This window comes from Coloeus monedula (assembly GCF_965178545.1).
Source record: "Coloeus monedula genome assembly, chromosome: 4".
Taxonomy (NCBI): domain Eukaryota; kingdom Metazoa; phylum Chordata; class Aves; order Passeriformes; family Corvidae; genus Coloeus; species Coloeus monedula.
The window spans coordinates 59,629,578-59,648,676 of record NC_138784.1 but is presented as its reverse complement, the minus strand read 5'-3'; the positions used below and the strand labels follow the sequence as shown (position 1 = coordinate 59,648,676).

The window sequence follows — 19,099 nt, the reverse complement described above, 5'->3', positions numbered from 1 at the left end:
TCTGTGTCCTTTGGCCCAACCAACCTTCATTGTGCAGCTTTTGACAGGGGACAGGATTCATGCTTGCAAATACAGTGGCTGTAGCATGGCAGAACATGCATTGCCTGCCCTGGTAGAGAGGCAGCATTTCCCCTTTTCTCAGCCTGTGGCCAGTCCTTCTAGTCTGATTTCACAGAAACAATTTTGAAAATTTCAAGTTAGGTGCTCTGATGATGAAAAAGATAGTGATATCAAGAAGATATGTGGTTATTCATAGATTTGCTGGATGTGTTCCAATATATCAAATATTGCCTGTTAGGTTAAGAAAGACTATTCCTTCTAATCAGTGACTACCTCAGTTATAGAGCTCCTTCTGAACTGTAGTGTTTTTAATGCATAAAATATCTTAAGAATTTTTATGAAGTAGAATCTAGTGGATCTTTGAAAGTCAATTTCCTGCTGCATTAGGTACACAAGGTAAAAATGTCCATGCATTAGCTGAGTTTTGGAGATACATTGTCTTTTTAAGGTATCTGTCTCCCAATTTTATGAGCATTGTAAAAATAAACTAAAAATAGGAACCTAATGTCAATTAAGGCACTCATTTCTAATTTTTTTTTTTTTTTTACAAAATACTGGTGTATTTACATAGAAAGCTTTACTAAGTAATGAGACTAACAATTGCCCAAATTAAGTACAAAATTAGGAAAATTTTGTCAGATCATAAAATTTTGGGGTAAAGGACCAGTAATATTTATGTATAGATGAAAAGCTACCTTAAAAAAATTCACATGACCTAGTCTGTCAGTCAGAAATCATATTCTGCACAGCCATAATGTCAAACTGCCGTGTGTGACAAGACGTGTGATTGACTGCAATTGAGATATAACACATCCACCTGTAACAGGATTTCCCTGTGGACAGTGTACCAATACAATGCATGTTATATAAATTAACATCTTTGCTGTATTTTAACACTTTTGTTTCTCTGTTGGTCAAACACTGGCTAATGAAATCAAAAGTCATAAGGAAAGGCCAGTTTCCAATCTATCTAAAGGTCAACATCACAGTTCCCTATGGCAAGTGTCCTGGGGCACTGGCACAAGTTTCAAAAGAATCACAAGTGATTATAATTAATTGTATTCTCACTATGAAAACTGATACTTTGGCTGCCTTTTTCTTTGTTTTCATCTGTTTCAGTCATTTTGTTATTTTTTTCTTAATCTTCATTCTTTAAGTATTGATTTGTGTCAAAATACCCAGTATAACTGTGGCTTATTTTTAATATTTGATGAAAGCAAAAAGTCACAGGCTTACCCCAAAAAGCACACAGTTTATTGTAACACAGCATCTAGTCACGTGGAATAAGGGGAAAACACTTTGGGTAGGAGATAAGTACAGCTTCCTTGCTGAGTTCCCTTTTCTAATACTTTTAATTGTTCACACAGGGCAGCTTGTTAGTCTGTTTTTGTGCTAGTCATCAGCTCATTTCACCTCAATTTGCTTCCGTATTCTGTTCATACATACATGACAAAAGGAGGGCAGAATTTGCCATTGCTCTGGTTGTTGACAAAGGAAGCCCATTGTGCTTGAGAACAGCTGAATTATTATCTCTTTCAGTGCACAATAAAATGTCACCACCATGTCACAGCAGCAATACACATGCTGACACAAGACTTGGAAAGTACTAAAAGCAATGAGGGCCACAGCAGAACCACTCAGCTAAATGCTTGTCATTTGAATGCACATGAAGAAAATTAACTAAAATTCCCAGAAATAGCTGTCAAAAGATTAAAGACTAATGGATTTCTGTCCTTGGGCAAGTGAAATCTCACATTTTGATTCTCATTGATTTGTCCTTGCAAAAACAGTTGTCAAAAGGAGAGTACTTCTTGTTTTCTTCTTCTTTTTTTTCTCTTTCTTTCTTTTTATATTTTCCTTACTAAGCATGTGTGGAATTTGTTAAAGGTATCCAGTAAGACTGGGTACAAGAACTCTCTACAGCTAAGGTCCCAAGAAGGACCTTGATCCTTGGCTATCATTTTAGTGTGTGTTTTGTCAGCGCAGTATCAGATACTGTGCAGTCAAATGTGAAGCTGCAGACAGGGTGAAGTGTCCAATTATTCTCTGTCACCCCTATCCATGAGTATTTATACTCTGAGGTTTAGTCTGTGTTCAAATGCTTTTTGTGAGGTTCATTTATAACCTTCCTGCCACCCTTTCTTCACTCCAGCCTCATAATCTTTTATTCCCAGCTTCTTTCCATGGCACTGAAAATTCTCTACCATGTAACCTAGAGCAGGTTTAATTACTGTGGCTTCCTCCTTAAAGTTCTTGCTTTGCTGTGTATTCAGTGGTTACCTTCTTATGTTCACATGTTTCATAGCTACAAGTTCTCAGGGTCCTTCTCCCTCTTCCACAGCTGCCCAGCCTTCTCTGCATAACATAGGGATGGCAGTGAATATCTGGTCAGTTCTTTCACATTCTACTTTTAACCATAGTAAATCTGGTCTTCCACTACAGTTCTCTGCTCAAAACATCAGGAGGACTGAAACTGGTGTACTTAAGAGAAAAAAACTAGTGTGTTCTGGTCTTTTGCCTTCACTTACCTACATTGTCGTACTGACTCCACTGAACAAGTTGCTCAAGTTTTTGACCTTGCCCATTAGCTTCAGTAGCTACTACATGTAGCTGGGATTTGCCCTCTTTTTCCTTCCTTTCTTGCCTTATTTTTTTTTTTTCCTAGTATCTGTTTTCCCACTACTTCCCATTATAACCCTTCTTGTCTCTATCCTTTGCTGCCATCTTCAAATTCTCTTCTTTGGGTCTGAACTTGCTGTCCCTTTCCAGTTAAATTTGCTGTTCTCAATGTGCTGGCAACAAAGTGAAATGTGATGAAAACCTGATCTCTGAAGGGTTCTCTGCTGGAATATCACTGATCAGATTTTTAGTAATTTTTGCTTTGCTTCCAGCACACTAATTGAATACAGCAGAGCAGAACAGCAGGGGACAGAAACAGACGACACTGAGTCCTGACGAAGGCTTTCTCTAGGGGTGTTCCATTAGCATCTCTTATTAGACAGCAAATGGTAGCTACCCACAGACAATTAAGCATTAGATCATTCATAGATTGAAAACCACTGAATATGTACATCTATGGATATTCAGACAAATGCTGAAATCCTGGGTGAAGTTGTAGGCCAGGTTGCCTATTCAAAGCACTGACATTTTAGTATTTAGTTAACAAACAGTAGTTTTGAAGAGACTGGTAGCACATGTATTGTCCCTAAATAAAATTCAACATGTAAATTTTATATGTATTCATCATTTATTATAATTGTCAGGATGCTTGTTGGGACCTGTGCAATTTAGTAAATGATAATAAATTATTTTTTTTCTGTTTCTGTTTGACTGCTTTGTAAGAAGTTGAAAAAATATGTGTTATATTTGCTGCATTACTTTTCCATGTAAGCAATTGTAGTAATTGCCAGTGAGAGGCTGAGGAGTTAAGAACAAATGCAGAGATATACTGCAATCTCAAATGAGAGCAATTAGAAAGAGAATACTGGCCCTTGAAAAGTAAAATGGCAACTGACGTGAGCTGACTGTGAAGCTGATTTGTAGGACACTTTCCATCTCAGCATAATGCTTCTGTCATACAAATATTTGAACATCTGGGTGTAGTCTAATCTAAGGTACCTATCACTATGTCAGTGAGTCATATAGTATTAAGGTTTTCAAAGAAGTGAAAAGAGAGAGGCCACAAAAATATATTCTGTTTTCTACGCTACAGAAAATCAGTTATCATGTTCCTGTGTATTTAGTCTCATATGCTTTTCATTGTTTATTTATTTATTTTTGGGGTATCATAATGAGGAAATTCTTCTATTTGGAGACACAAACAGGAAAAAAGATAAGACCTGTTGAATTTCATGAGAGTGCTCCTAGAATCTGGATTATACTTCAACTTTTGTTAGTGTAATTATTTTTAAACTGTCAGTATATATTTATTTCACGGGGTCTTATGAAGATACAGCAAAACATTAAATATGTTATAAAATTGAACAAATACCTGGATGCCTCACTAAATGGAGTAGTTTAAACTTGGTTTTACTTTTTTAAAGGTTTTTTAAAGTAGTTTTTGCCTCAGTGGTTTACTAAGTAGCTTCCTGCATTCAGTCAGTTTAATTCAACAATTTCTTATGCCAGCTAATTCAGCTAAATTCCTAGGGACCATTCATGTAACTGGCAATAGTGTCCCTTAGGAAGTCTTTGTTTGGGATAATACAGATGACTGCATAATTTGGAGATTGTTTCCTAGGTATTATCCTGCTCCTCCTAAATACATGTTATACAAGGTGCAATCTGCATAATTTCTTATAAAGCCAGATTTTCATTCTTTTTCAGGGTACAGGTGAGTAGTGAAGGTATTTCTCAACCCAGGGTTTGCAACAAGATTTATCCCTCAGTGGAGCTATGATTGGATGAGCTGCAGGAAAAAGCCTCTGCCCTGTCATTCAGTCTTTTACTCATGATCTAGTTACCTGGTCTCAATTTGTAGCTTCTCTGTAGCCCACAGGAGACCACTTTTTCCCATATTTTTCTCAACCTCAGCTCAAGCATCCCTCCCAATCTTGACAGCAAGAGCTAAATGATAAAATGGGTGTCTAGACATTGCTATATTGCTGTTCTTAGAACTAAATAGTCTTCAGTCTAGATGCCCTGTAAATAATTGAGACAGTCTAACTCTTTGTGAATTAGCAGTGCTTCAATTATTTTAAGGGAAGCAGAATGACTGCTGTAAAGTGTTTCCAAGCTTTGTGATGTTTCCTTGTTGTAAAATAGATTGACATGTGGGGCTTTTACACTATTACAGTCAAATTGCTGCTCTAAAGACAGTTCATGATTGCAGTGTCTTAGAGTACTGTGATTCAGTTTGTCTTTCTGACGGCCTCTTTCCTGCTGCTGCAATTTAACTGGTATATGTTTTTAAAAGTGTATTACTTTGCATAGTTTATTGTTGTTTAATTTTTTTTATATTTAAGTACACTCTCTCTCTCTGAAGGAAGAAGGGACACAGAATGGTCTCTAGTCTTGTGACCACTAAGAATTCAGAGGTTTTGTTTCCAGCTCTGCAACAAATTCTTGTGTGACCTTGGTCAAGGTGGTTAACCTCTGTGCAAAATAGGGACAATGATCAGTATTTACCAGTCATAGGTAAAACTAGTTAAATATAGGAAGTTCTGCAAGGTGTGTGGGGATTTTTGATTGGTAGATAGTGTGTCTGTACTGAATCAGGAAGAGGACGGAAATGGCCAAAGCAAAATGCTAGAGTTGAAAAAAATAGGAGAAGGAAAAAGGAAAAATATCAGATAAAAAGAAAAAATATGAGTGGGGTGATGGAACCAGTTGGGATCATTTGCAGGTGAATAATTATAAAAGATGTGATCCTATTCAGTGTTAATAGGGCAAGAGAAGTACACCACGATCAATGTGTTTGTCTATGTACTTCTAAAGTGGTGAAGCCAAAGGCATTTCTGAACCTTGGGAATCCACTATGCTGATCAGCTTTCTTCAGAGTTCAAGGAAAACAATAGTGAAATAATATGTGAAAGTCAAAGAGGAAATATTTTCTCCAATTCATATGTTACAGCTTGCATTAAATACAACAAATTATCATTGAAAAAAAGTAATGTGAAGAAGAACATCATTCTGTAAGAAGTATAGGTGAGCTAAGTTCTCATTGAAGAAATATGTTTCAAAACGTTGTGTTCTGCTTGGGAGAAATTTTCCTTACTCCCTACTCCAATGAGTCTTCTTTCTGCTACTTCAGGCATCTGGAATTGACTGATAAACATCAACTAAGCTGTCTTTTGGGGCTTTTTTTGTTGTTGGTTTTGGTGGTTTTTTTTACTTTATTTAGGCTCACGCACCATGGTTTTGATTATACATTATAAGTATTCACTTTGCACACCACCTTTTATGCATAGAAGCATAATGTATTCTGAAATCATAAGTCTCAGTATCCAAGTGCTCTTTCAATCAATATTCTTATTCAGTGAAAATAAAGTACATTTTTACTTTTATTTCCTGATTCATTCTCCAATGTTAAAAAAAAAAAAGACAACAAACTGTAACAATCTGAGTGTTTTAATCTATCATATTTTAGATAGCTGTAAGTTTTTCCATTTACTGCTGCTGAACAAGACTTATCTCTGTTTTTTGCTATCACAAACAGCTGATGATTTTCAGTTAAAAGATTGACTAGAGATGCAGTGATTAAAATGCATTGCATGTAGGGTGAATTTGGGAAAAGAAAATACAGAAAATAAAAATGATTTTCCATAGGAAATATATATATAATGTTAAAACAGGTGAGAGGCTTAGTGACAAAGCTTATCTAGCTGCAGTATTTAGCAGAAAACAATCTGTGGTGTTCTGAAACGCTACTCAGTTAAACACTCTTAAATTAGGCTATACTGATCGTGAATGGAGACATCATGAATGGAGACTTTTTCTACTAATAACTGGAAATAGATTGCAAGTTTCTCTGTCTTACAAAACAGTTAAGATCACATTGGTGGATAGTTTGTCGTTATGTTGATACATCCTCTACTTGCATCCAATGCCTCAAAACTGTTTGCATGAAAAACCCTTGGATAGAGTCTATTTGTTCTCCAGTTCAAATGGCACTACCCAGGAAAGCAATTCTACCATGTGCTGAGCAATGTCAGTTCCTATCAACTTCAGCTTAAGTGAAGGGGCACAGCTTCCTTCTTAGGAGATGCAAGGTAGTGTCAGCACAGATTCTTAAGCTGAAATTCAGTTCTCTGTAGAAGCTCTGCACAAAGCCTGTGTATCATTTAAGTGCCACTTAATTCTTTATAATGGAGCTCGGAGTGGATTTGAAGAAGCTGATAGTCTTTTTGCTCTCTTGTCTGCAGAGGGCTGAATTACACCCCTGGTGAATATACGCAGTGAAAAGGCAACTGCACTGCCTCAGGAAATACACTATATTCCTTTGCTTTGACTAGTGTAACTCAGTTTCAATTACCGATGAAAATTCTTTGAAATTATGCTGATAAAAATCATTGTACATTTTGCTCCCTTCCTATATTACACATTGCACTTCACTCATACTCTGGTATAATGTGCAAACCGAAAAGTGAAAATGCAAAAGTAGATGTAGTCCTGCAGACGGGAACAGGGCCTCCCTTGTGGCACTGTGTGTGAGGGCCTGTGTGTTGGTGAAGCTCCTGAAGCAAAGCAAGGGGTGGGTGGAGAAGCAGAACTAAAAGGATGTAAAAGCCAGTAATGGGGAAGAGATCCCGGTGGGAAGCAGAGTGGGGAGAGGGTGTGGGGGCTGAGGAGGCACCATTTTGCTACCAGTTGGCTGTAAACCATTTGAGCTGAGTAACTCTTCCCTGCAAAAGAAGTTCTGATTCTCAAGGCCTAAATGCATGAACTGGTCTATACCCAGCACAGAAATGTTTTAGACTTCATGTTTCGTAAAATATTTTTAGTGTGTCTTAAATTTATGGTATTGGACATATTGTGTGTGTTATTATGGCTAATACCCAGAGCAAGGACCCCATGGATTTGTGATAATACTGATAGCGACCAAGCAAACACTGAATAATTCAGAGATACTTTTTTTTAAAATAAGATTACTTCAAGTTAAGTTTACAGGAAAACCTCCTAGCTGAGATAGTAAAGGCAATCTAGTCCACGTTTCTGAGTTTAGCTGACTATTCAGTCTCTCAAAGATACTTCATATTGTTGAAACATTGATAGAGATAGCCATTTTTATACGTGAATTATGAAAGTTGTGCATGCAAGTAAGTCAGATTTGGTGTTAACATTTTACTGAGCTTTTTCTGTTAAACTTGTAACTGGATGCATGTCTTCACTAAGAAAGGATGAGGCTATTATCTGTTACAGAGGAGGAGTTAGTCTCAAAAACTGATATGATGCAGTTATCAGTAGAGCTGTATCTCTGGTGCCCAAGTACAATCCACATTTCTGTGTATTATGTGCTATAAAAACTTAGCAGAGTTGCTTCAAAAAATTGTAGTTATGAATCATTTCACCATTGATTTCTATATTGCCTAATGAACAGTGAAAATTCCTATGTAGACATTTAGGTGCTAAAGAGTTTTTTTTATTTAAAATATTAATATGAATTTCAAATTGAACTTCCACTGAAAGAAATCAGGTTTTGTTATATTGCTAGAGCTTACCAACAATTATACCAGAGCTGAGGACACAAGTTTTTTTGTGTCAAAATATTGGAAAGGATTTTATTAAAAGACTTTAAATTGCACTTCTATTTCTTGCCATGATTCAGTGGCATTGGGAATTGTATTCTTAAGTAGTTCCAGACAGAAGAAGTCAGGCTGAATCACACATTCAGGTGAGCATAAAGCTGCAACTGCTGCTGGAATAAATGCCTGCTTTTAGCCTCCTTGGACCCCAAATTAATTTGATACAGCATAAGCTTCTTGTACTCTTATTTTACTAATTATTTCTCCTGTAGTTCTCTTTTTGCTGGGCTTACAACTATTGAAGGTGTGTTATGTGTATTGGTGTCACATAACATAGAGGAAGGCATGATCTGTGTCCCTGTATGTGGAACAAGTTCTGGCCTTGAATCCTAGGACACTTATGTATGAATTGAAGTGGGAAAGCTTTCTTATAGTCCAGGCAAGAATTGGTGAGATGATCCCTGAAGGAACTGAGGACCATTTTCTGCAGACTGCAAGCCTTACAGTCTGAGAAAAAGTTAGTTTGGGGGACCTTACCTTGTTTAGCATGAGTATATGGCATCATGAAAGTGTCTCTCTGTATATGTATTTTATGAAAAGTATCCTAAACACTCTGCTCTACAATACTGTCTTCAGGGGAGAGTGAAAGAATAATAGAATGCTAGATATTAGTAATATTATTTACTATTCTAGGAGAAGGAACCCAGATACTACAAAGGTGAACTCAAAAGAAGTAGTATTATAGTCCAGAAAGAAGTCTACAGGTATTAAAGCCCCTTGTCTCCCTATCTTGAAGAAAAGTTTCTCCTTACAGCTGCTCTGCTTTTACTTCATTGCAGCCAGGGCTGTGTTCTTCCAAGACTACATGCTGTGTATGACCTTGAGGAAGTTTTGCAGAACTGGCTTGCCAGAGACACAAGCATTAAGAGGAGACACAAAATACATATCACACCATCTTTCTGTTAGGGCCCTTCCTAACTAGACTTCTTTTCCCTTGTAGTAATAGGCTGTTTGTTCCTGTCTTTTCCCTCAGCTTATTGTCTCCTTCTCCATGATTTCTCAACCTTTGCTTCATTCAACACCTGTCCTTCTTATGCTCCTAGTTTCTGCCCTTGACTATACCCCTACCATAGCAAGTATCACAGTTTCACAATAGCTGTCATTATGCTGACCCCTCTAACTGTTTATTATAGCTTTTCTCTTTCCACTGCATGGCTCATGTCTGTTTACACTGTCAGCACTTCAGGATAAGGACTGTCTGCTCAGGTTTATGGAGAGTCTAACACAATGGATCCCAGTTGTGGGCTACCATAACGATTAGTTAGGATAGGAAGTCTTAATTGTTAGCCCCTCCAACAGTGTTTCCTTGATTAGGAGGAGCATGAAATTAGAAAAATAGCTAGTTTCTATGTTCTTTTGATTTATAATAAAGCTGTCTTTTGTTTTATTGCTGGGTTTTAAGTTTGAAATTAAATTTGTTGGCACAACATGTGTTGTAAATAATTTTGTAAATTGCCTAGGGCTGTCTACATCATAAACTATTGCTGAATTATCAGATAATGAAAATAGACAACTCAAATGAGAAAGTGTTTAGAGATAAATGAAATGTGAATTCTCCTGCCAATTGTTTTTGGTTTTGTTTTTCTTCTTCTTTTTCTGTTCCATAGCACGAATTATCAAAACAAAACAGTGGTGTGAAATGCTTCCATGTTTAGAAGGAGAAGGCTGTGATTTGCTAATCAATAAATCAGGCTGGACCTGTACACAACCAGGAGGACGGATAAAGACAACCACGGTAGGTCACTTCTCTGTTCTATATTTCTTCAATTTCTCATTCACTTTAATTTGTTGAAAAACAAAAAGTGAGATTTTTAATCATTTTCAGCACTTTTATGTAAAGTTGAGTTCCTCATAATTAATGTGTGCCCAAGTGTGCATGCTGAAATACACAGCAATGTTATCACAAAGTACAACATTGGAAAAGATAACAAGTCATTCTCATGGTTATTAAGAGTAGATATTATGTCAAGGTTTTCTTAAAAGACACCAGTAGCTTAACTAACATTTGCATTCAGCCTGAAGAATCTTATTCTTTCAACATACACATATTTTCTTATGCTGTGGTAGTGCAGGATATAAAACTCAATGTGTGGTCTATCAGGGTGAAAAGAAAGCTTTCACTGGGAGTTCTGAAGAAAATATTTTTTCTATTCCAACTATACTAGAAAAACAAGTTGCACAGGTAGATCTTTAATTTTCAGTGAGACCTACAGAAAACATAGCAAAAGATCCCATCTTCCAACTTCCTTTTGGCCCTGGTTTGTTGATAAATCCCTCAGTTCTCAGATTAGGTGCCTTGTGGCATGTGCTTGTAGTGAAGCTGAAAGTATATACGACACTAATAGTTTCCAGGATCTATAATGAATCAAACAGATTTCTAGAAAATGTTCTCAAATTCCAGCAATTCTTTGACTTAAAAAATTGAAAAAATCAGAAGAGATATAATAGAGCAATTTTTTGAGAGCTTGCTAGGCCTCTTGAAATTATTTCCCCTCATAATCTTTTTTTAGATTTACAGGGAGTTTGAGAGTAATTTAAATAAGTGCAATTTCAAGAATATTTAGTCTTAGATGTACTTATCAGTGAGGACTAAATTAATGCCCATCATTGCCTGCACAATTTCTCTGTCTGAGCAGGAGACAGAAGGCAGTACAAACCCTTTTACTGTTTTAGAACACCTGTATCTAGAAAATTAACATGATTTTCACTTTTTAAAAAGAAGGGAGATTTGATAATTCTGTATGAGATACCTACAAAACAAATTTTATGAATTGTGACCACTGTTTTCATGCTTCTGTATTTTCCAGATATGATATTCATTATGGACAGGGCTATAAAACTTAACTCATCTCTGAGGTCTTACTTAAATATAGTTTGCCTTTAGATCTTTTTGCATTCAAGTTATGTAAATCTTTTGCATTCAAGTTATGTAAGAGTGACATAAAAAAAAAAAGGGAAGGAGAAAAGTTTTTTAAACATTGCCAACTTTCAAAGGCAAGGAGATCTAATACCATAACTTTCTCATAATTGAAATATAGTCTTAAATCTTATTAATTCAGGAGTGTTTTCTGTATCTGAGGAAAACAGAAAACCCATGTACTGCGACACATTGCCAGCTGTCATTTTAGTTCTTTGTTTGATGTTTTATGCTAATGGCATGACTGAGTAATGCAAAGTAAGCAGAGGATCTGTCCTTCGGTTTCTGTCTTTAATGAAGTGATTCAGATATGCTTTCAGATTAAACACCAGAAGCCTGATTCTGAACTCTTACTTGTCTGTATAGCTCTTTAATGCTATTGACATGAATGGAATGACTCATGAATTTGATTAATGTAAATGAAATCATAATCATGCCCCATCAGTAAAATTAAGACCACAGCAAGTATAATATTGTAAAACAGACTCTCCCCACACAGATACATCATCGTCATTGGTAAGGAAAGATTTTGCCAGAGAGACAACTGTAGAACAGTTCTGAGCATAAGCCCTCATCTAGCATCAAGCAGTCTTCAACAGTTGGTATCACACATGCAGGCACACAACAAACACGCAGTACTTTCCAGTCAAGCCAGACTAGCAACTCAGAATGCTTACGGAAGCACTGAATGCAGAGCGGGGAGAGGGAAGAAAGACAAGAAGAAAAACAAATACAAAACCCTACGATAAACTCCCATCTATAATACAGTATCAATAGCATATTGGTTGAAGGGTGAGCTTTGGACCATAGTAGTAGATTTGGAAACTGTGTCTTAGGATGACTTCATGAAATGCATGACAGTGATTAAAAGAAAACAAAATTCCAGCAGAAACACTAAGAGACACTATTTACTCTAGCAATACTCCAGATCAACAGCGCTAATGCAGTAATTTCTATTTCTGCTCCCAATCGACATACATGAGTTGCCAGGCACTATCATGCCCATCATGGTATTTAAGTGTACTAGTAAGGATTTCTGGCTGGGCAGGGGCATAAAAATGACCACCAGGTAGTAGGCGGAAAAAATGTCCAGACATATTGAATTAGTTACTGTACATGGTTCTTAAGTAGGAATAATTCTTGACAACATCTCCAGCAACAGTCAGATTAGGTCCTTCATTTTTTAACTATCAGTTTTGTTAAAACACATTTGTTAATCTAATCAGCCCTTTCCTGCTGATATAGCTTGCATCTTAAAGATATTTTTGGCAGTAGGTCTTGAGTTATACTGATAGTAGATTGTATAGCAGAGATATCACTGTTTGGTAAATGCTGACTATAATTTGTCACCCGTACTAAAGTCAGAACAGCGTTGAACTCTGATGGACTGAGACCGACTGTTGTGGTAATACCAGCTTTTCACATTCATTCCATAGGGTTTTTAGAAGTGCAGCTTTTTAAGTACTGGGTTCAAAAGCAGCATGTGGAAAGTTAGCACTTCCGGAGATCTTATAGATGACATGAGTTCCCGTTTAAGTGAGAATATACTTTAGGACTCATAGTTAAATACGATTCTTACAAAGAAAGGAAAAAATTAGCATTTGTTCCCTGTAGATGAGTTTAACATTTAGTATTTTTTCTATGAAAATTCCAAGCAAACAGCAAGTGAAAATACCCATTGCTGCAAAACAGAAGTGCCATTTCTGTAAAATGTTTGGAAAGGGCTGCTGCTTTTTGCTTTATATTTTGTGTCAAAGTTGTTTACACATTCTATGCAGAGCCAGATTTTTCAACTGGCTGGCACTTTTTGTGTTGACCTCTGGAAATAATGCAACCAAATCAGAATTCTCTCCTCACAAAAAGTGTTTTATATCCATTTTGTGCTCACTTTGCACAGCTATAAATGACTACACAAGGTGCAAGGCAAAGGAAAATCAGACTCAAAGTACACTCTAAATGGATCTGGATGTCACTTCTGCCCTGTTGTTCTCTCTACAAGGTGTGAATGAACCAAAGATTTTTCATCTTCTAAGAGGCTTTTAGACTTGAGGACTGACTGGGCTAACTGCCAATCTATGTATTAAGATGCTGACTGTCAATACAAGGAAACAGTATGGCAAGTTGTAAAAGAAGATAGCAAGAGAATACTACACAATTGTTAGCAATTTCAACATACGAAGTACTTTCATATAACAAATGTCCTTACAGTCACTTTAAAATCTCCTGCCTTAAAAATTCTTTTTTTTTTATTCTCATTATTTTTTCAATTATTTATTAAAAATTAAGTTATATGATTTTTTAAAATATTTTGTAGTTTTAATACTGCCAGAAGATACACCTTTTTTTTTTTTAAATAAATTGTTGAAGGGCCTTTCCATTTTATATTTCAAGTGCAAACCTTGCTAGTGTATAGATGAGAAGATACACAATGTATTGTTTTTACTGGGGAGATTAATTTTTATCACCCAAGTGTATATATGTTGTCAATGATCCATCACTACCTAATTGTTACTTAATTAATTCCTTCTTCTACATAATGTGATTTCAATGCATGGAGCTTAACAGAACATTCATGCACCAATTCCTCGGTAGCTAACCTTTTAAACCTTTGCTGTTTTACTGCTAAATTAGCTGAAGTGGGAAATTAAGGAATATGGAGAAGCTAAGAGAGAGCTCACAGTGGATAAAAGGGGTAATTACTCTGACATGGAGCTCAGTGCTTAGCTAGTAAAATTTACTAAGGATCTGGCTTCACCAAGGGACCTGACTTTCTTAATAGAGTTTACTTACACACAGAGCAACTTATCATTCCTCACCATTAATATAAATGACATGCTGGCTGGGTTGGAAAGGCAATTTGTTCCTTACCCTGAAAAATACAATATGTATTTGTATTGGCTGTAATTTAAATCAAGATATTTTTTTCAGCAAAGCTTTATCATACATATATGTATGATAAAAGTAACTCAGATAAAATACACTGGTTTGATTTTCATCACTGACATATGTATGAGCAATGTGTTCTCACTCATACAATTACATTCAGGAAAAAAGAAATATACATATATATATATATATCTATATATGTTACATATCTGTAACGTACTTGAGAATTTACTATTTTTTAGACTGAAGATCAGCTGGAAATACCCTGAGGCCATGGTCTAGTGGTCTGAGCTTGGGAACTGGGAGCCAGAAACTTCTGAGCTCTAATCCCGGCTCTAACAGTGACTCCCTCTGTGGCCTTGGGTAAGTCACTGAACCTCTCTGCCTCAGTTTCCCCAGCAGTAAGATTAACAATTCTTAGCTCCATACATCAATGAATTTGGGAGTCCCTGACTTAACATTTTAAGGGATTCAGAAAGTCACTGTAACTTAGAAATAAAACTAATGTTATTTATAAATGTCCTCATTGGTAATATTCCTGTTGTTGTTAGGTATTGACATAAAACTGGTATTATGTATTTAGCCTCACCTGCATTCCAGCTCTGAGTGTTTCTAAATGTGTGTTTCACATCTCCACAGCTCAGCTGATTTTATTTGGTTAAGCTGGTTTTGGAAGTTTTTTGACATCCTGCCAGTTCTAGTTCCGTGTCATTCCAGGATAGAATACCTACCAACACAAGCTTTCAGGCAATACCAGATTAGAGCAGTGGAATGTTGCATGCATGCCATGCCAAATTAAGTTTCACCCTTCCCCTTTGTCAGAAGTGGTCAACTTATGAAACAGATACAATAATACCAATTCTTTACATGTCATAGCTGTGTGCTTCAGTGTCCATTCTACAGATCTGTCAGCAGTTCATCTACTAAGTTCCTTCACTGTCCTAATTGTAGGAGAAACACTGTGTATGGACCAAGATTACAGAGGACGCTTTTCATCAGGCTGGTGTATCCCCTCAATCTAGTCCAAGTATTAGCTTTTAGAAACAAGAAGGAAATTAGGATCCTGAATTTTCATTGTTCATAGCCAGCTGTTGGGGAATCAGAATCTTTGGCTATATTTAACCTATGGGACTATCTTTTCTTCAAAGTCCATGAGCTTGCACAATTGTGAGTCCCTATGTCTTCTCTTTCTTCTCTTTTTCTATGTTCATAATGGCATGCCTGACACTGCCTTGTGAGAGACCTTAACAGCAGCAGAAAGGGCTCTCACAAATACACTTTTGTGGTGAAATAGATAATTAACCCTTTTGGCCCATCCTCAGACATGATCACTCTTAATTTCTAGTTGGTTGTCTAGAAATCTGATTTAAAAAACCCCTATCCATTAAGCCACTAAGAATAATTTGCATTCTTAAGTCCTGCTGCCAGCCAGTTTTGTGAGCTCTGAGACCATTGCTTCACCAAGCATTATGCATCACAAAGTCCTTTAAAACTAACTCAGGTTTCAGTAGTGTGCTTCTGAAATTGATATTTGATTAAGGTTTTCCAAGACCCCACCACATAACTGGAAGTTAGCCTTAAATAGCTTTCATATGTTAAAACATTGATGTGCTCTACCTTTTATATATACACACCAAATTGAGGAAGGGTAGAACATGAACACTTTCTGAAGAATACCTTTGGCAGATATTGTTGAGATCAAAAAGTCATGATATCTGCATCTTTGACTGTACATATGAACTACCAGAACTAGGTTACTTTTAATTAACATCTCATTCTAATGTACCAGTCTATCTATAGAATAAGTCCTAGTCATTGTACAGTGCTTTAACTGAGCCTTTTAATAGTTTTGTATTAATTTGATGTTCTTCTCAGTAGTACTAATATAAATTATGAGAGAAAATACCAATTCTTTACATGTTATAGCTATGTGCTTCAGTGTCCACTCTATAGATGTGTACTTCAAGGCCTAGATTCAACCTGTTTATTTCCATGGATTACAAGAGGCTTTAATGCTTTGAGCACTATTCCTCTCATTGTTTTCCTGATCTACAAATGGGTCATCATTCACAGGATTGCAACTAGATCCTGTTCTGTTAATTTCCAAGCAAATATGGGGTATGGGAGTTGGTTGTCTTAATTCTCAGAAAGGCTAAATATCATGTTTTTACTTCTTGTGTTACAGAAGAATAGTAGACAATTTACAAGCAGAATGGTAGGATGGTCTTCATGGCCCCATGTCTTAAGGACTACATCACAGAGAAACCTAATAGAAATAAAATTCTCATGAAGCTGAAGCGTCTCAGAAGGGGCCGTGCTATTCCTTCTAAATACACGGGTTCTCTTGCATATTAGTAATGCTTCAACTATTACAGTCTTTTCAAAGCTGTGCCCTTCTTTGTCATACCAGTGTATCGAAACCTGCACATTATATTTTCCATTATCCTTATGAAAATACACTTCTTCATGTCAAATAACTGATCTTCAAGTCCTAAGCCAAAATGGTAGCAAAGATTTTGTGATTTTTGTAGGTTGAAAGGAGCTGTCAGATATTTAAAGAACCAACTTAAAGAGATTAGATGCCTTCCTCTGTCCTGAATGCTGAATACTGATGTTCGGTGATTCACACTGCCTGAAAAGAGACCAAAATTTACACCAAAAATAACTTGTAGTGAAATGGCAAACTAAGTGAAATCATAATTTGTTAACATCTCAAATAAATCCTTGGAAGAAATTAGGGAAATTTAAGTTTTGTTCTTCACTTTTAGAGCATGTATTTTCAGATTTCAGTAATGAAGAATTATACTAATTTTTTGTCTTTATAAAGTTACAGAAAATATGAGTGCCCACTTCTGCATGGGCTATTTCAAAGATGTTGCATATCCTGTGCAAATAAATAAACAGAATTTTAGATAGATAAGACTTCTAGAGATATATTTTCTTTCAGGATTCCCATTACTTAACTCACAGTCATATTCAGAATTCTAGCATTCAGTTCAATCTTACTATGCTAACTTAGGGACAGGCCAGTTTTAGATTCAGTGAGGTAAAAATGATTTCTGATTAATGCTTACGAACTATGGCTTTTCATGGTTATATAGATTAATCTATTTATAAAAGCAGTTATTGCACGGTAAAATGAGCTACATTTTGATCTGTTTGAGGTCTGAACTGTCCCTTTCAGTAAGTAAACGAAAGCTGATTCTACCCAAGGCAATAATAATAATTTCTGATAGTCTGTTTCATGGGTTTGTGGAATAAATTATGTTTTCAGTAAAAACACCAAGCAAACCCTTTGTTGGGTTGGGGTTTTTTTCTGTACTTTGAAAACAGAATTCTGAAATGGAAATAAAACCACATCTGTAACTTGGCGAGTTCAGTATTCTGTCATAGTATGAACCCACACAATGAATTGTGGATATTTGAAAAAGTTAAAGTGTTCAGTCTTTAAAAGGTGCATTTAAGGAATGCCTAAATTGTTAAGTTGGTCCTGATAAACACAAAATACTTTCATTTGAAATTCTTTCTAAATAGCATACTTTTCCAGGACACCAGTAAAAATTATGTTCTTGTAGGGGGTTAGGATTATCTTTCATCTCCCCCAAAACAAGAAAAGAGCCTAAATTTAAAAATGGAAGGCTCAGGGCATAGAAAATTCACACCTCTAATAGATGGTTCAGGTATCTACCTGGAAAATTTGCAGGCCCATCAAAGAGAGTCTGTGAAGAGCCTGATACTAGATTTTTAAATTATTGCTTAACACCTTGGTCACCACTTGCATTTAGATAGGCCTTTCCAAATACTGAAATAGCATGGTAACTGGTCTAAGAAAAAAGCATGTTAAGAATTAGTATTGAGATGGACTAAAAGCAACAGACAAACCAAATTCATATCAGTAATGGTAATATTGGGTCTTTTTGTGTTTTGACAATTCTTAGCATAACAGATAGACATTCTAAGGGTATGGACGGCATCTTTCACGGGGTGAGCACACATGACATAAAACCTATAGACCAGTGCCCTTGTGGGGTGACAGCTGGAAGTCAGGAGAATGTGCTGGTTCACTGGTTGTCTGTGGTAAGCAACTAAACTTCATTTCTCATCTGCTAAATCAGACAATTTGATACAGCGCTGCCCACTCCTACCATATATGCTTCATGATAGATTGATACTGTCTGAAGGTTCTGATTTCTTGCATGAATATGAGAAAATCAATTTTCATTTAATAAGTGACTGCAAGGAGAGACTATCTGAAGAAACAAACCTGGAGATTACTTGCACAATTTTTTGCTGTAAGTAGCACAACACACTGTTTTAAAGAAGGGATTCAATAGATGCTGAATGCCATATAGTTGAACTGAAGGGGACTGCAGGATACATTTTATGTGTGGAAGAAAAATAGATTTGATAATGCAAACGAGGAAAAAGCCTGGAAAGACTAACACAGAACTTGGTATATAGTTTAAAACATGTTTTTGGTGGGCATGTAATGTAAACTTACGAAGGCTGGAAACTGGTATGTCACATCAACCCCAAGAATTTAAAATGCTAGAATTATTACACTCCCATTTTGCCCAAAGAAAATGTTCATGACATAAGTGTTAGAAGATGAAGTTATTGCACATGTATATCCATTTTGGAACATTTCCATTTTTAAGAACACTCCCGAAGATTTCTGTTAAATCATGCAAAGCAAGCTAGAATACTTGGACTGAAAAAAACAAGCAGTGAATATAGAAAATGAAAAAGGTGTTTTAGTTTATGGATTTTTATAATAACATTTGACACATTATTTCTTAAAACCATACTTGAAAATTAATTCTGAAAGGCCTGTCATATTGAAAACTGTCATTTCAACAAGATACTGATGGAGGACCTGCAAACAGTGCATAATAACACTTAACAGGAGTGTATTGATCTAGGTCGAGGTGGCCCAGGAAGTGACAGACTTGTGAAAAGTCTAATGTTATTTTATTAAGAATGGTTTCAAAAG

At 36.1% G+C, this 19,099-nt stretch overlaps 1 protein-coding gene across 1 annotated transcript in view; it reads left to right on the top strand.

The window, feature by feature from the left end:
• TAFA5 (TAFA chemokine like family member 5) overlaps window positions 1–19,099 on the top strand; it is a gene marked incomplete at both ends in the record, with an annotated part of 426,162 nt that overhangs the window by 324,173 nt on the left and 82,890 nt on the right. The window contains one exon of the mRNA XM_082280365.1: window positions 9,911–10,038. Coding sequence (XP_082136491.1) covers window positions 9,911–10,038 — 128 coding nt within the window. The remainder of the gene's footprint in view (window positions 1–9,910; window positions 10,039–19,099) is intronic.